General features: G+C 40.6%; 1 protein-coding gene across 2 annotated transcripts in view; it reads right to left on the bottom strand.

Annotated features, from left to right (window-relative positions):
- Positions 1-12,103: 12,103 nt before the first annotated feature.
- Positions 12,104-18,560, bottom strand: part of LOC141805382 (LIM/homeobox protein LMX-1.2-like) — a 36,628-nt gene continuing 30,171 nt past the window's right edge. For both annotated transcript variants that reach the window (XM_074690417.1, XM_074690416.1), the window contains 3 exons: positions 16,568-16,634; positions 13,661-13,828; positions 12,104-12,952 (listed from right to left, as the gene is read on the bottom strand). In XM_074690417.1, coding sequence (XP_074546518.1) covers positions 12,804-12,952; positions 13,661-13,828; positions 16,568-16,634 — 384 coding nt within the window. In that variant the 3' untranslated portion in view covers positions 12,104-12,803. The remainder of the gene's footprint in view (positions 12,953-13,660; positions 13,829-16,567; positions 16,635-18,560) is intronic.

Genomic DNA, 18,560 nt, shown 5'->3' with positions numbered 1-18,560 from the left:
CTTTTCTACAACTTCCTGCACCAAAATGTACTGAAAATGTTTTTTTTAAGGTCTAGATTTAACAAATCCAGACAAGATGTGTAAAATAATGAGGATATATGATAAATCTGAACTACCGTCAGTGATTGCCTTAGATTAATTGCTATCATAGAGCAGGGAGGCATGACCAGAGTATTGATATTTTTGAAGAGTCGTTTTATCCTTGTTTGATTTTATTGAAAACGTGGTTCACAGGGTCTGGCTCTCCAGAAGTTATCTGTGTGATCAAATGAAAGCTATCAGACTGGATCAGATTTTACAATCTGGTTGTTCAAAAGAAAAACAGATTTACTGATTACAAATTAGATCACATGACCAATTAGGTTTTAATCTTAATCAAACCTCCCGTCTGTGTGGTTGGACAAAGTGGTGTCTCACACCTCTCTGCTGTCCTGTGCATGTGTAAGTCCAACAGAGGAGACTCTCAGGAACTAGATGGTAGAAAACTTACTAGTCTTTCTTTTTCTTTCAAATTCTTGATATTGTTCTTGATATCACTTTTTTTTTTTCATTTTCATTTTGCACTCGGACACTGTACAGACTCAAAGGCATTCAAAGACAAAACTTAATTAAGATTTGTCACCCATTCAGAGGCTGATTTGAAAACACAACTGGAATTTTTTTAAATTTTTTGTTTTGTTTTGTTTTCTTCTTCTGTGTTGAAAAGAGAGTCTGTCCCGGCTGTCACGGGACAAGTTGTCAGTCCTTTGCAGGGCTTTTAATTTAATCATCATTTCAAAATGTTCAAATGCTTCTCAGAATGATGCTCACCCTGCTAGTTTTCTTTTTAATTCTTCTTTTTAAAAGATTTTTCAGCAGATCAAGTTCTCCTCTGTGGGTTTATTTAGTACCTGTGTCTCCTGGAATCACTCCCTGCATCTACTGAGAAGAGTTCAAAGGTCATAAAAGGTCACAATGAGCTTTTTTTGTGTCCAGTGAGCCTGAAATTTGTTTCTTACAATTTTTTTTTCAAAGAGCTCATCACAGAGGGCCTTGTTAGTGCAGACCTCATCATAGTAACTCAGGGAGTCAGCAAGCAGCAGGTGGAGCTGTTGCATCAAAGTTATCGTCAGCATCAGTCCTGGTCTAAATCATAAGGCAGAGTCAGAGCTGATTTAATATCAAATCCTGCTCTTAAACTCACTTCCTTAGCACAGAGGACTTCCTAATACACAGATTAGTGACTGACTTAGATTACTCCCATGTGAAGAAGTGAAACTATGCCAAATGATCTCTCATATTCCCAGAAAACCTCCTGCACGTTTGGTTTGAAGATGAGCCATGTTGGAATTGAGCATTTATTGGGTGGATAAATGCTAACAAAAGCTGGAAATGATCTTGACAAAAAAATGAATGTCAATGTTAAAACAACTTAGTTAACTACCAGAAACTTTGTCCAAAAACACAAAAGAGCTATGAAACGTTAAAGCTGTAATAAAAATAAATCAAAACAGGAGATTGTGGAAGCGCTGAGTCCTTGCATGCATAAACAACCTCCAAAAGTAGAAACTCCAAATAAAACTGATCCAGGTGTACCCCAAGAAATACCTCAGCAAGAAGAGGAAAAAAGAGTTGTTTTTAAAGCTGCTCAAACCTCAAATTACAACCATGGCTAGATAAAAAGTTTTAAAAGAAAAATTAAATAATCTCTCTACCCTTAAAACCTTTAAACACCTTAACCTTGAGTCAAACATGGACGATATTCAGAAGACTGGACCCTTTCCAGATATTTCTGAGAATCTAAGGAAGATGAGGCAGCAACAGAGGATGTTTGAACTCCGGGTTCTTCCAGGTTGGATCTTCAAGATAGGAACTGAGATCTTTAGCATCTGGCCTGAGTTCACAGGCGGTCAGAGCATCTGCGGGGATGTGGACGGCTTTGCGAGATCCAGGAGCTCAGGGTGACTGCAGGCGTTTCTGGCAGAGCCGAGGTCACGCTGGGCTGCATGGAGTTTATCCGAGCCTGGTTTTCTGGCAGGGGGCGTGGACGGAGGTGAAGGCTCTCTGTCTTCTGTCTGTGCTGAACTCTGAGCAGATAGATGTCTGTGATAACAGCATTGGTGACTTTTTTTTTTTTTACAGTCAGTTGTTCTTTTGGTGAATCAAAGTCCACGCTGTAAGTTGTAGTTCAGTTTCTTAAAGTCCAGTGCAAGGCTTCTGTCTCATACGACTCTGACAGATTACAGATCAGACAACCCAACCAATCATCTTTTCATTAAACATTAAAGTGTTTCCACCTGTTTGGACTGAGCACATCTTTCCATCTGGATCCTGTCTTACTCTGTAGATCCCATGGTTTGTGTGAATGATCCTGTGGAGAGACGCAGGAATCCAGGCTTGTTTCTTCAGCTCCTGTATGGTCACAGAGTGCACAGAGGAGAAAGGATGGGGCCTGTTTTCTCAGGAAACATTCAGCTGAGGTCCAAAGTTTTCACACTCACAAGAGGCGTGTGTGTTATGGTGGTTTTTCAAAACATTTTTAAAACAACCTGTAAAAATTCACCAGTGCAAAGCCATTGCTGCAGACAAGGGGTCAGAGGTCATCTGTAATTTGGTTTATTAGCCCAAAATAAACTTTATCATGGTTTATCACAGGAAGGTGGGAATAATGTTAATGTTACTACATCATGATGAAGATTCATAAAAAAATAGTTAAAAAAAAGTCTTAATTAGAATATGTAAAGTCTGTTAGGACATGAAAACAACTTTCATTACAGTGTTTTTTTTCTTTTACAGGAGTAAATTTAATGCACCATTTCATTTGTTAAGGGCTTGTGCATATGAGGCACTTTAATCAGTGCATCAAGTAACCTCAGTTATGGATGTCTTGTAGCTAAATGAGCTAGTGTTAGCACATGGTATTTGGTGACCCCTGGGCTCTCTTGTGCTGATTCATGAGACACCAACGTGTTTTTCCAACCTATTTCCAGTATCCTTTATTATCTCTCCTTAGATTTCTGTCCTCTCTACTTGATCCTCTCTCTTTGAGCAGTAGTAAGCAGTCCTTAACATGCTGGATCTCAAACTATTTCAGGTTTAGCAAAGGACCAAGGAAAAGAGACACCATCCAAGCACTCTGGGATGCCCTGATTGTTAACCCCTTACTGCTTGAATTAATGAAAAAAAATGTAAAAAGTAGATTATTTTATTGTGTTTTTGAATTCTTACATATGTTAATTGTGTTTGTTACAGCAGATTTAAGCTAACACACTATCAGACTATCCAGCATGGCATCAGATTGAGCATGTGCCACTTTCTAAAGAATGTGATTTTGTGTCTGAGAAAAATACCTGATGTATAAAACATGCCAGAAATCTTAAGGATGAGTAATCCTCACCTGCCCCATAATGCATTGCTATTCTTGCAACCAAACCATTGTGAAACTCACCCATCAGAGACAGTTTATGGATCACTTTTTGTTCGTACATGATTAAAGATAATGAGAGGAGAAAACGTCCTATGGGGAAAGTGAATTGTTTTTGACTAGTTTGATAAGACTTAACTACAGAATGAGTGGCAGGAAAAGTGTTTGTCTGATTAATACACTCTGACTGCTTCCCGAATGAATTGATTGGTTAGTTCAGAAAGCAGTATTTACAAGCAGAATTAAAGAATGAGCCTCTATTTTCTGAGAATTCCTCTGCAACTTTGTGAATGTTGTAAATTTAAATTTCAAAGTCTTTGCCTGAAGCATCCTACATGTCCTCAGTGCTTTAATAAGAAGTGGAGTTTGTCTGGAGGACAGCAGCTTCAGGAAGGAGGATGGATCCCATCTATCCCTCGTGTATCTAACGCGGGATTTCCGCTCTGAGAAGCTCGGTTTGGGATGCAGCTAAGTGGGATTTAGAGAAGAAAATAGAAACCATGTGTATTCAGAGCAACCAGCCTTCAACGTTTTATTCAACTTTGTCTCTTTTTCTTTGAGTTTGTTTCAATTAGAGCGCCTTGCATAACCTGTGACCGCCCAGGCCATTTAGGAAACCCTTTACATTCATACAAGACAGTGTGGAAACCAAACTGTTTCTGTAAACAACTCTCATCTATGTTTATCAAGTGGCAAAACCAGCCTGGTTTGTGTCCTGACATATCACAGCATCATTACATGGTGAATCTACCCAGTACACGATGAATGGGGGAAAGTTTTCAACCTCATCATTACATTTTGCATGGGAAGCGTGCTGTTTCCTAGTAAGGATGCTCTGAGGATGAAACACTCCCTGTTCTTTTGGTTTTGATAATTAAACCCGTCCTGAAACAACCCTTTCAGATCTGTTCTATGAATAAGACCCCTCTCCCCCGGGCAAAGTCACTCAGGTATCCTCTTTTTGGATCTGTGCTCACCATGTCGGATGCTTTTCATTATGCAAAGTTGCATCTCCTTGCTTCCTTTCTTATTCTGTGACCCCACATCCTCCCCTTCCTGCCTTAACAGAGGATATTCTGGTTACCTTAAATGCACCTGAAGGAGACTCAGGAAGCTTTTTATGATGCTTACTTATACCTCATCTCTCTCTCTATGCCGGCGCCCCCTGTGGATGAACCAGTCTTACGTTTTTGCTGATTCTGTTCTTTCTTTTACGAAGAATAACTTCTTCCTGTTGTCTTTGCAGTGATCTGTAGCGCTCAGGTTGTTTCCTCAGCCCATGAACTAATGAGTGTTTGGAAACTCCACTGTGGGTTGTATTAGATGGTGGAAATAATCGTCCTGTGTGGATTAATGATGTGGTTGGCCTGAAAACTTCCTCCAGGTCCTGATCTTTTTCAGCTACACTCATGCATCATGCCTGCTCTTACATTTCAGCATTACTGTGAGCTCTGTACCTATTTGCTTAAACAAAACATCGTCCCTCAGGGTTTAAACCTGCACACTGTGCCAGCTGCTGACAAACATGTTTCAGTCTCACCTGGAGCAGGTACCAGCAGATCAGCGCTCTCACACACACTTAAGCTGTGTGCTAATGTGTCTGCAGACAGGTGTCAGCCATCTTTAATGTTTATGACAGAGCTCTTTCTCTGGACGCTGATGATGTCACGCTGTTATTAATGAATAAAGTTGAGGCAGCAGGGGCTAAGGTTTCTCCACAGCTCTTATAAAACAAACAAATCAGCCTCAGCAGCTCCAGTTACACACAACAGGAGCTCAGGGGCCTCAGCACTGACAGACTGCAGAGCGGGGCCCGCTAACTGCACATGAACTTTAGACTCTAACATCAGGTTCATGTGCTGCAGCATTGTTTACTTTGGATGTGGAGGATTATAGAATAACATTCTCAGACACAATTTAAGACATTTGTTCATTTCTTGTTTCCTACAGTTAGATTTATTTTGTCCAACCATGACCAACATCATTTCCTCATCTTCATTATATTATTATTTATTATAATCACCATGGTAACGTAGATCTCTAACATTGAACTTACTCTAAGGAGGTTTTAAGTGGTGATTATAATAAAAAAATGAGATCAGGTTATTTTTAATACCCAGAAAATGTGTATGTGACATGTTTCTCCGTACATTTCTATATCTGTGGAGATGATGCAGAGGCACTGCACACACTCACAGGCTGATCTGCCCCCTAAATGGCTAAAGGCTGCACACAAACATAAGGACCCTTGGCTGTTTCCCAAAGCCCAGGTACCTTGCCTTGCCTTGGTCTGATGTGGGCGTGGGGTGGGCGTGGGCAGGCATCCACATCATCAGTCACTGCCCAAGTGCTGTTCCAATGTTCATGTCCTCTGGAGGCATATGTCCTCCGTTTGGTTAGCATGTGGCTAACTGACCAAGGAGACACAGGTGTATCCTTTGTAGCCTTGCCATGGCTATAAATACCCAACATGCAAAGTGTGAATCTACGAAAAAGGAAAAAAATGAAAGGAAAAGACACACCAGAGAGAGACGCTCCAGTGGAGGCGCGTGGTAAATTCCAATTCAAATGTAAGCAACAAAATACACCTCTGAAAATAACAACTTATACCACATCCAACACTTGACTCTTTTGTGTGTCACTCAAGTAACCATAATTACTGAAAAGCTGCACCTTCAGAGTGTCAATGATGCGACAATAAAGAAGCAAAAAGCATATGATCTACTCCCACGTTTGTATTTAACTTTCCAAACACTGTCCACAGTGCAACATATGTAATGTAAGACAATGTAACTTCAATCACACAAAAATTGTGAAAGGAATCTGATTGGTAAAAAATATGCCTTTGTAGGCTGTTCCATTAGCATCTCCTTTTGAGCAGAGGCAGGACACTTGCCTTGGATTGGAAGGAAGTGGCTTCGAAGGCACTGCCTTCAAAGGCAAGGCAAGGCAAGGTACCTGGGCTTTGGGAAACAGCCCAGGAGCAGTGGGGCAGGAGAGGCCCAGGCTTTAGGCCCATGCTGTTTCCCAGTCTGGAGCAAGGCCGCTCCTCCATCCAGAAAGTGAAAAGTTAAAAAAAATGTGATGGTGGCGTGTCTAGTTTATAGGACGATTGATGATAGTAGGTTAAGATAACACAGTCATCCCACAGTGAGCTTAGTTTGGGGTTTCATGTTGTCAGTTAATCCTTGTTTGAAGAATTTAAAGAGTTCTCCTCTCCGTCAGAGCACAGGTGCTGCTGATCTCAGGTCTTATGTGAACCAGGCGGTCCGCTCTGAGCTGTCAGAGCCGTCCAGATATTACAGTGTATTTTTACTGCAGGGAGAGGGAATAATTACAACTAATGTGAGCAAATCTTCAGACATGCTTCACACAGTCGGTCAGTTAACAGTTTGCTGTGACACTTCTGTTGCTGTGACCAAAAGAAGTGGATCAGCAGTGGGGTAGTAGAAAGGGAAAAAATGGAAATAAGGGAATTCAATTCACACACAATTAACATCTGTAAGAATTCAAAAACACATTAAAACAATCTACTTTTTAATTTTTTTTCATTAATTCAAGGGAAAATAGGGACATTGATAGCTACCCCTACGTCCTGCCATCAGGTTAGAGGAGACATAAGCTTTGATGTAACAGCACCACAGCTCTGGATTTTAAAGACTGGCCTGTCAGGCTGACAACTTGATTAGAATCCTGGTGTTTCAACCACATTTACCTTACTCTTGTTTACGGTGAAATTTTCCTTTAATGGAGTCTTTCGCCAAAGTGGTCATGTTTTTGGGAGAGTTCGTTCGTCTGTTTGTTTGTTTGTCTGTGAGCAACAAAACTCAACAAGTAACAAACAGATCTTGATGAAATTTTCAGGAAATGTTCAAAATGGGATAAGGATGATGCGATTAAATTTTGGAGGTGATCCAGATCGCCATCTGAATCCAGGATTTCTTATATATTCTTATATATTCTTTATCATTGTGAGATAGGGTCGTTTTCACCATATGTGTATATAACTCCACGATAAATGGTCGGATTGCTTTGCAAAACAAGGTCACGATAATTTCTGACAGATGTAAAAGTACGATCCAGATCCTGTCAATATTCTGGATACTAAGATCTGGAATATGAAACATGTACTGGGTCATCATAATTCTCAACACTTTGAGGTAACAAATTATCGTACAAACCTCCAACTAACACCAAATTGTAACAGACAGTCTGATGAAAGAGTGTATAACATTAAAGTAAGACTAAAGTGTTGGCCACAATCACAATATGCTTGGTGGAGGTCTGTGCTCTCTGAGTGCTTTATTTTTTTTCTAAACCTGTGATTGTTGCTCTGAATTCTTTGTACAGAGCTCCTGATGTTGCACCACTTTGTCCACAGGGGGTGCCAAAATCACTTGAGCCTGAATGAGGCTGTGACTCCAATGAAGACCAAGTTGGAGGAATATATAAGTTATAAAATGATCAGTTGCAGCTTTGGCTCTTTAAAGGAGGACACTGACATGGAAAGTGATATCGAACACAGTGTAAAGATAATCAGTGACACCCCTCCTGTCTTCACTACATCAGGTCGTCTCATAATAACTGCTGAGTCTGCAGGAAGATTGAAAAAAATCTACCTGAAGGTTTGCTCCCAGGCATGTCAGTCATCTCTTTCAGAGAGGTGTTGTGATTGATTTGAACTTTCTCAGCATACAAATCTGTCTCCTTGAAAGGCAGAGACATTTAACCTGAAGTTCTACAAAACTTTTCCTCAGAATAACAAATACATCTTTCATAACTGATACCTGGGAAGAGGCAGAAAAAAGAGCAGTTAACTTGAGGGTGACTTGTAGGTGAGGTTTTATTGGCTGTACCATTCTTATTTGTTGACATTACAGCACAGCCACCATGCATTAAGAAATGCTGGTTTAAAGAAAATAACATGGACTTAATTTCTTCTTAAACCATCAAATTGTGGTTTTAAATGCTCTTGTGGGAACAGACATAAAAAAATATCAAACAGATTAAAAGTGTGGTTTAATTTCCATTTTTTTTCCTGGAGAATTTAAACCTCTGAGCTGTGATTTTACATTTTGCATGAAATCAAAAACAAATAGATGAGATGAGATTTTACTCAAAAAAGAAAACACCTTCAACATGTTTCAGTGAAGCAAACAGACAGTATTTGTCTAGATTTGAGTGAACACTTAAAAACAGAGAGTCTGATAAGAGGTGTCAAAATGAAGCTCTTGTTTCAAAGCAGAAGGTTGATACCCATCAAACAGAGTGTGAACGTCTCCCTGCCCCCTGGCTGACACACACCTGTCTCACACTCGCTCACTTAGGACGGAGAATCTCTCTGAGGTGAGGACAGGTATGGCAGTAATGTGAGTGAGGGCAGCAGGTTACAGAGTGAACGCGTCTCTGAGGGTCAGCAGGTAGCAGCGCTGCCTCTGACAGCACAGGTATCCCCTCAGGGCTGAGAGGAGCGCAGGCTCTGGTGGACTGCTCTGTTCGCTCACACCTGCGTAGTCAGATTACCTGGGTGATAAGATGGAGAGACGCAGCACGTTGTCAGAGTCTATCCCACAGGTCGATGCAGTGGGCCCGGAGCAGAGCCCTGAGGGACACCAGAGACACACACTCTCTATTTATCTCACTTTAACAGAACAGAGAGAGGAATGTGGCGTGTGAGGATTAGCATTCCTGTATACGAGAACAAATCTGCAGACGTGTTACGAGAAAGAGCTAAAGACTAAATCAGAACTATTCTTAACTGAGACGAGAAGTCTTAAATGTTGGATAAATATTCAACATCTACCCAAGCTTTCTGAGCCAGATGTTTTGTGTCTTTTCTGGCCTGACAGAGATTTAATTATTCATTTATTTATTTATTTATTGGTAGTGTCGAAAATTTTTTTCGAGGATTAAACTGATCTTTAACCCAAAAACAGGCTCAAAAACAGTCAAGCGAAAGTTAAACTACAGCAGGTATCAGACAAGTGTAAAGAGCTACACAGCTAAGATCATTAATTTACGAACCTGTAACTCAGGAGAGCAGTTTGTGGAGTTTAGAAAATGAAATGTCTCATTCTCCCCTGAAATAAGGATTTCAAATACCTGTTTCTCCTCTGATCTATCAGACCTCTAAACATAGTCCCAGATGACTGCTGAGAGCCTGTTCAGTCACCTTGGCCTCTGTATCACCTGTGGATTGTTTGCAGGTAACATGTGTCTTGGCTGGTTGTCGGGCTGCAGGTTTCATCGTGCAGAAAGCCGTTGACATCTGTCTCTCTCTGTAACTTCCAGCTGACTGAGCCTGAACCATGAGCTCTCTTTGTTTTTGCAGCTCTTTTTATGATCGATCGTTTGGCAGAGAGGCGTTTGTTTGTCTTAGAGCCAGCAGCTCGACGGGGCGGAAGAAATGATTCCTCTCGTGTTCACCTGCAGCTCACACAAAGACAACCACAGACCTGATGCATGATGGGTAAATATTGCAGCTGTTTGTCAGTCAATAGGTGAGTGAGCCACATGTTCTGTTTACCAATCAGTATGCAAGAAGGAGCCATGAGCTTAAAATCACACATCAGAAAGTCATGGATTGAAATCAGAGGTGAGAGTGTTTGCAGACTTTTTCTGAGCTTCACACCTGCAGCAGTCTGACTTCTGCTGACTTAAACTGGAAGTCTCACAGGTCACTGGGAGGAAATCCTGCAAGGACTTAAACTCAGCCCAAGTTTCTGCAGAGATTCCCCAAGTCTGCAACTAAAAGTAAAAATAGCACAGAGTTACTGTCAGCTCATAGTCTGACTGAATATTTCAGATGCAAAAATAAAGGATGAACCAAATTCTGTGGTCCTTTGAGGCTAAAGCAGCCCATTAAATGACCCTTAAGATGATCGCATCAAACACCTTAAACCATTTAAATGGGATGTATTATTAATACATACCCAGGTAAACAATACATGCAAGACCAAATGAACAACACCTTAAAAGGTAAGGCAGCAAGGCACCAGGGCAGCAGAGTCCAAATAAAACACCTCTCCTGTAAATGATGAGTGAGTGGCATTTTATTTGGGGACTGGAAATGTTGCCTCTCCTTGAGATTTTTCAGGATTATTTGAATTAGATAAATTCCATGTACAAAAGTTTGAGGTATTCCTGCATTGACTTGTATAGCAGAAACACCTCAAACTTTTTTTTTTTTTTCAATTTTTGTAAGACCCACAGGCCTGGAGGTAAATCTCAGCTCCAGTAGGACGATGTCAACAATGTCTGTTCACGTCTCATTATTTTTGGCTTTTCTTGCCAAATGCCTGCTGAGCCGCCAGACACCTGAGAGCATTTATCCTCAGATAGCAGGGCCACACTTTTTCCGAGAAGGGTGGTAGTTTGAAAACCTCAGTGGCTTGAAGATGGACATCATTAAATCTGGACCTGTTCTTTGATTTGTCTCCTGTCTTGCTCACTGGAATATATTTTTTTGCTCTGACTCTTTCTTTAGCTGCGCAGCTCGTTGTGCCCACTTATCCTTTGCATTCTGCTCCTCGTGTTTAGTTGAATGGGATTGTGCCTGTGTTCCCATGTTGTTCCCAAACAATGTTTGTCTGACTTTAGGAAATGAGTGTTTGGCATCTTTAAGTTCTGCTTCAACCAAAACCCTTTTAGAGAAGACTGTTTTATTTTGTCTTGTAATAATTGTGATTCTGATGATTTCTACTGATAATTGAAAAAAAAAATTATTCATTAGCTCCACCAAGGACGCTACATTTTGTCTGTTTGTCTGTTTGTCTGTGAACAACATAACTCAAAAAGTAACAAATGGATCTTGATGAAATTTTCAGGAAATGTTCGAAATGAGTTAAGGAAGAAGTGATTGAATTTTGGAGGTGATCCAGGTCACTGTCTGGATCCAGGATTGTTTTAAAGGATTTTTTATCATTGTGAGATAGGGATGTTTTCACCATGTGTGTATGTAACTATGTAACAATCACAATATGCTTGGCAGAGGTCTGTGCTCTCTAAGTGCTTTTCTAGTCCATTCTTTCATTCATTTCTTTACTATAAAATCTTGTTGGAGGATAGGGTTTAAATTAAAGGAAATTGTAGGAAAAAGAGAGAAAATGTTGAAAGTGTCCAAGAAATATGGGACCATTAGGCTGTCGGAGCACAGGACTGATCCCAGCTGGATAACGCCACGCGATGTCATACCCCTTTAGAGCGGCTGTTTCCTCTCTGCATATATAAACAGGTGAAAACCAGACAGAAATAATCTTTCTCAAACTTCTCCCGAAAAAATTTTGTCTTTCTTTTGGCTTTTGGAAGAGACATCTTACTTTCACAACATTTTGTGGACATTAGCAGAGTGCCAAATGTGTGTTTTTTTGCTCGAATTCATGCAGTCATTATGCTGCATGTTATGGTTTCACTGGCCATGAGTTTGAGGATTCTGCTCTTAAGTGATCATGTAATGTTCTTTGCGACCTATAGATGGTGACATCTTTGTTTTTTAGTTGAATTATCTCAATGAAATCAGAATCTTACCCGACGATTCTTCTTTCTTTCGAATTGTTGTAAATGTAATGACCCTGCGACCTTAAAATTTGCACAATTTTTAATTTCATCAAAATGTATCACATCAGCAGACTTCAAGAGACTGCACTTTTATTTGAAATACCAACACTTTTCATAAGTTAGCAAATTCAAAATGCACTCTGTTCTTGACAAAAATAAATAGCAAAGCTATACCAATGTACACATTAACACAGCACAAAGAATTTATAAATAGCAGAGACAAAGGGATGAACTCAGGATGTGTGTGCTCTTCTTGCACACCATAACAGGATCAGATTGTGCTTTAAAATTGACATTTTGGATTTCATGTTGAGAAATAAATAAACTGCTGTGTATTCTTGAAGGAAAACCTGGATGTTTCTGGGGAACAGGGTTTACTTTTAGACCATTATGTACATTCACAGACAGATTTCTATCACTGTGTTCACCTGGAGAGTCTGTAGTTTATCTTGATCACCCAACCTGTTTAATTAAAACAAACTCAAGCAGGATTAATAAATTGATTCATCGATGTTTCACTTAATTTTTGCTGCACTTTGAGCTTAAGTTTAGTTTTCATGACAGGAATAAAAGAAAAAGGCATTCTGTACAAATATGGACAGTGATTACTCCAACAATCAGAATGTGTTTTAAAAAAGCAGAGTCGCTGCTTCAGCTTCAAGTGTTCCCTTTCCTTTGGCTGCTGGAGGTCAGTCAGGTTTATTTGGAGGATTCTGTCCTGCAGTCCCTGCTTTAACCCTGATCCTTGTCTTGCAGGAGAATCCAGTGTGTCCTGTTACTGCACAGTTCATGGCTTGGGAGGCAGTGTGGAGGGAAGGGGTGAGTTGTGGTGTTGAAAGTGGTCTCAGGAGGCAAAGTACGAGCTCTGCATGGAGTACAGGCGGTCGATGGGGTTTCCCTGTAAGGGGCCAACATCAGGTGTGGTCATGAAGCAGTCGCTGATGCTCGTCAGGGAGGTGTCGCTGTCGATGTCGTGGAAGATGGAGTCAGTGCCTGAAGACAAAAAGGTGAATACAGATGCTGACACATGAGGGATGCAAACCACGGATTTTCTTTTTTTAAATGCACGTAATGGTCCTTTATCTAAAAAAGAAAAAAAAAAAACACAACATGTTTTCAAATACAAGTCAATAGGTTATTTTAACACCCATACTGGTCGACGGAAGTCCCCTTTTCAGTTGTGGGTGTGTTGTTAGTGTCTGTATCGTTGTGTGCCTGTGTGTGTGTGTGTGTATGTGTGTGTGTTCTCCCTCAGTTTAATTTTAAAGATGTGTGTGTCTGTGTTACAGCTCCCGGGTGTCACTCTGGTTTATTGGTCTGACTACGTCTAAACGATGACAACTTGATGACTCATCCATTTTTAATTAGCCGTCAAACCTTATTGGTTCACTCAGCTCTGACAATAAAACAGGGCTGAGGTTAAAACAGAGGTTTTGTCGTGGTGACTCTAAGGACACAGAGCGAAAGTCAATAAAGAGGGAGGGAGAAAACCTAACTGTAACACTTTCTTTTTTTTCCCTTTTTTTAGAGTGTTAGCATCTCATCTCCTACTGTTAGGTTTATTAAAGCAACAAATGTGTATTCTTTCTAAAGATATTTTTTGGGGGCACTTTTTCTTGGACAGCTGAGGAGAAACAGGAAGTATGGGGAGTAGAGAGGATGGAAAGATATGCAGCAAACAGCCATGGCTGGTAGTCTCACCGTAAGGGTTCATGTGGTCCCCTGGCATCTGTGGGGGTGTGAGACCCTGCTGGAAGGGGTCTGCGTTGTACCCGTTGGTATCCATAGGGAGCAGCTGCTGCTGCTGGTTTGGAGGGAGAGGTCCTGAGTAAGAGCTGAGCAGACCCTCCATACAGCCGGACAACATGTCTGAAACACACAGGAAGGAAAGAGGTTACAGCAGCAGTCTGATGGGCTGAAGTTTATGTCACTAGACACCAAATTATTATCATGAATTTGAAAGGGCTGCACAGTGGAGCAACGGTTAGCGCTGCAGCCTCACAGCAAGGTCACCGGTTCGATTACCAACTTGGCTGGTGGGCCTTTCTGTGTGGAGTTAGCATGTTATCCCCATGAATACCACAGTCCGAAAACATGCTCATTACTCAACTCAACTCAAAACTTTATTTATAGAGCACATTTAAAACAACCGAAGTTGACCAAAGTGCTGTACAAACACAAACAACACATATGTCTTAAAATATCTAAAACATAAGCAAAAGTCTGTCTGTATTCATTAGGTTACTTGAACACTCTAAATTGTCTGTAGGTCTGAGTGTGTGTGTGAGTGAATGGTTGTCTGTCTCTATGTCAGCCCTGTGATCGGCTGGAGACCAGTCCAGGGTGTACCCCGCCTCTCGCCCAATGACGGCTGGAATAGGCTCCAGCCACTTGCAACCCTGAACAGGATAAGCGGTTCAGAAAATGAATAAATGAATGAATGAATGAAGAGCATGGTCTAAAATTGTATTCAAACCACTAAAAAATTCAACTCTCTTTTTTTCCACAAATGCAAATATATTAAATTTAATTTCAGTTCGCACAATTCAGATTCAGTGTTACAGTTCAGCTCAGTTCAGCCTGGCTCGACCAGTTCATCATCTACAAGCCTGAGGTAGAAGAATCAAGCAGTCACCTCCACCACAAATTTTGCTTGAAGCTTAAGTTTTTGCAGACTTAAAGAGGATTTCTGTGAATCTGTGCCTGATTACTCTTCCTCACAGATATAGATGAAGTAAGGGTCATGTCATGTTGACCTGAAATTGAACTGTAATTTTTTTTTTTTTTAAATTCCAGTTAAATTATTTTTTTATTTTAGTTTTTCAAAATGAATATAATAAATCAGATTCTGTCCCTGGTGGTAAAAATCTGTAATAACAATAAAAATAATAACAACCTATTAGCTGTCACCACAGACTGTGGGTAAGTTTTTTTAAGTGGCGATCTGAAGCGCCTTAAAAATGCATCCGTTTGCTTACTTCTCAGCTGATTTGTCATGATTTGACATCTGTTAGCTTGTTTGCATGAAGCTACAGGGCAGAAGGGGATGTCCTCACCCTGTTCTCATCGGCCACCCCTGAGTTCACATCGGAGTCTTTTCTGGCTGTTAGCCCTCTTACTGGCAGGACTTGCGTTGAACTAACAGTTACGGCTGTGTTGTAACACCCTGATTACAGCTCTGTATTTTGAGACAGTTTGTTTCTCTCAGTACTCAAGTTTTGACTTTGGACCAACGTCTTATTCTTTCTTCAGCCTTGTCTGTCAGCATCCATCAGCTCTACTTTTTTCAGAGCTGGAGTCACAGCACTGAGGATTCCTCACTGTCATGACAGGATCACTGTGTTTTCTTCCCCAGTGATGAGCTCCTCCCCATCCATGTTTTCTTCATCAGCCTCTGAAAACCTCAGATCCACCTCAGAGTGGTTCTTCCCTTTATGACAGTTTTTGTTTCAGTCAAATTAAATACGTCTGGCTTCTCAGGTTCATACATAATCTGAAGTAATTTTTTGAAGAGATGTTGGATTTAGCAAAACATGGATTACCAAATATCCTCACTGATAAAATCACAAGGCTGACTCTTCTGAGTGTCTGTAAATAAAACCAAATCCTGAACATTACATCTTTCAGGTCACTAGTGGTGACTCTTCACCTGCTTCCTGGCCTGTGTGGCTCTAAATGGGACCATAATTTACAAAATGAATATCATGTTGTATTGAGGAAGACTTAAAAACCAGAGATTGAGACCATAAACTCATCAGGAAAATGTTTACTGTGGGAATAAATCAGCTTAGAAGGACAATCAGTATCTTATAGGTTGCTACACAACCAGACTGTTTTTACAATCAGTGGAGTCTGTCCGAGCAGAATGAAGACTGATACCCGCCTGTTTTAATCTGTTGCAGGTTTATGCTCTTGCTCATAGATAGGTGTACATTGGACTGCTCTCTGTTATGGTTGTATGAATTTTAACTGAAGATAAAATTACTTTAAAAACTTTAAAAATGAGATTTTTTTCACTCTGGATAAACACAGGCTATACATCCACAGCCCAATGAAGCCAATAGTTTCCCTTCAATGCACACAGCATAATCAGTTTATTGTACAGTCATTGTGTAAATCCAGCGTGTGTTTGATCTGTAGGATGTCTCTCCACTCATGCAGGAGGCTTCATTTCATCCTAACATCATCTTCAAACATCCCCCGTTTGCTGGTTTGCTCTGCTCATTTGGTTAACAGCAGCAGCTTCACTGTAATAAAGCCGCTGCTCTGCCAATATTTACACGCAGGAAGTCCCTGAACAGAGAGAGGCAGCGCCTGCCAAAGCACCGCGACACTTATCTAAACTGTCTGCTCATATCCGCCGTGAGAACGCAGAGACAATAAGCCCAAAGGCTGCAGGAGACGAGCTGCTCGAAGAATCAACGTTTACGACCTCAGCCATGGAAAAACTCTGATTCACCTGCAGAGGAGCCACTGAGGACTCTGTGTGGAGACAACAAGCTTACACACACACACACACACACACACACACACACACACACATACACACACACACACACACACCCACACACACACACACACACACACACACAGATGATAAACCCTCACCTGGTCCCAGCCTCTGGTTGCTGTGTTGCTCCTGCTGTTGCTGCTGTCTGCGCGCTAACTTCTTCATCTATAAATAAATAAACACAGTAAAAAGATTAGCATGAGACTAACACTGAGCAAACAATGCACAGCTGTCACTCACTTCTAAATTACTCATTTAAAATGTCTTATTTCTGACTTAAGTCTGATGTTTGGTTTTAAAAAGGTTCATTTCTTTCTATCAAACAAGATAAAAATGTTTTTTTGAGGAGACTATTTTCTTCAGAGGATTGATAAACATGGTGCAGCAGTGCTCTCAAACTTTTCAGCGTCCTGTCCTCCGCTGAGTGCTGTTCCATCCATGATTTCACTCCTGGCGTAAAACTCAAACAATCCCCCATGAAGAGTTTCAGCTTAACGCCACTGTTTGTTGATTTATTAATTTATTTATTTATTTTGCAAAGACGAAGTCTGGAGAGGATTCAAAACATGCATTTACATATTTTCTTGGTGATGCTCTGTTTTCCTTTTTCACACAACGTTCTTTTTGTTCTCAGCTGTATCATAGCTGTGTTTCAACCACCTTCACATTTTTTTTTCACTTTGTCCCTCCTTACATTGTTTTTGGGATTTTTTTCCTCTTCTCTTGAAACGACAGCTCGGGAGAGACTAAAATTACTGGAAGGATGGGACAGTGGATGAACATGCAAGAGAGAGTCGACCACTGAGCTTAAGTACCACCTCACGTTTACAAGTCTTTGACTGTATTTAATTTTTCTGGGAAAAAATAATTTGAGCATGATTAAACAATGGGAAATTTTATTTAATTTTTCTGTAATGAGTATTTTTCTGTTTGTGCTTTATTTTGTTGTTAATTTTTGCACCTCTCCAGGAGGGCCACATGATGAGCCCTTTTTTCTTTTTATTTTGGGCCCCTACAGCACATCTCCTGAAGGAACTGTTCGTTTTTAGTTTAGCCCCCCACTAAACGTTATCTATTTTTCATTTGTGTTTCATTTTCTACATGTGCAACTATATTTCCTGTAGTTCATAAATTGATTGGAGGTAGAGACATTTAAAATGGTTTATTAAATGGGTAAAATTAAAGTCAGTTCAGTCTTCCAGAGCCCCGGTTCCTCTCCTCTCTTTCTAGGAAATTAGTCTAAACATCTTTATGCCGTGGGCAGAACAAGATGTCCAGGTTGTGTTTGGCTTTGGGAATCACTCATCTACATTTTTCTTCATCATCTTAAATTTTTAAATCAAACAACCGATCAGTTCATCAAACTAACACTAGATGAAACCATAACAGCTCAGTACAACAGAAACCAATGACAGGGATTCATTCCAGAGTGGATATTTTTGTACAGAGGACTTACTGAGCAAACAATGATGCAATTCATATAAGTTGATAAATGACAGCAGTAAAAGGCCAACTGGATATTCAGACTTTGTTCAGATTATTCTCACAAATTCCACCAAGCCGACCAAATCGCAGATTATCAGTTCCTGATCCTTTGAAGATTAACTGATGAAGAACTGGTGTTAGAAACTAAGTCCTCTGGCATAAAAACCCAAAGCAACAAGACCCAACAAGTTCACTGTGATCTGGATCTGGATGACAACAGTAAATCTGACTGACTTCGAATCACGTCAGACACAAAGGGGGACGAGTCAGTGGACACGTCCCCTCAGGCTGGGATCCAGTAGTCAAGGACGGACTCTGTCTTTACGTCGAGACTCTTTCTGAAGGAAGACAGTCAGAGCTGTGGAGAGGCCTGTCAGCACTCTCAGCATCTCAACCAGCTCCATCACTTGTGTGACTCTTGTCTTGCACATAACGGCGATTATGTTTTCTTTGCTGAGAAAACACTCATCTGTTACTTTTGATGGACAGCTTGAGATAAGACCAGTTGGTGAGTTTGTGCCCAGTCAGATTTTTTCAGACGCAGCCTAAGTGAACAGATTAACACCTTTACCAGAATGCACAAAGTCAAAATTTCCTCAGAAATGT

The sequence above is a fragment of the Halichoeres trimaculatus genome, unplaced genomic scaffold, assembly GCF_033239565.1.
Source record: "Halichoeres trimaculatus isolate MK-OKI-2021-1 unplaced genomic scaffold, fHalTri1.1 fHalTri1_scaffold_16, whole genome shotgun sequence".
NCBI lineage: Eukaryota > Metazoa > Chordata > Actinopteri > Labriformes > Labridae > Halichoeres > Halichoeres trimaculatus.
The sequence above is the reverse complement of the archived record's forward strand: the minus strand, read 5'-3'. Positions and strand labels throughout refer to the sequence as shown.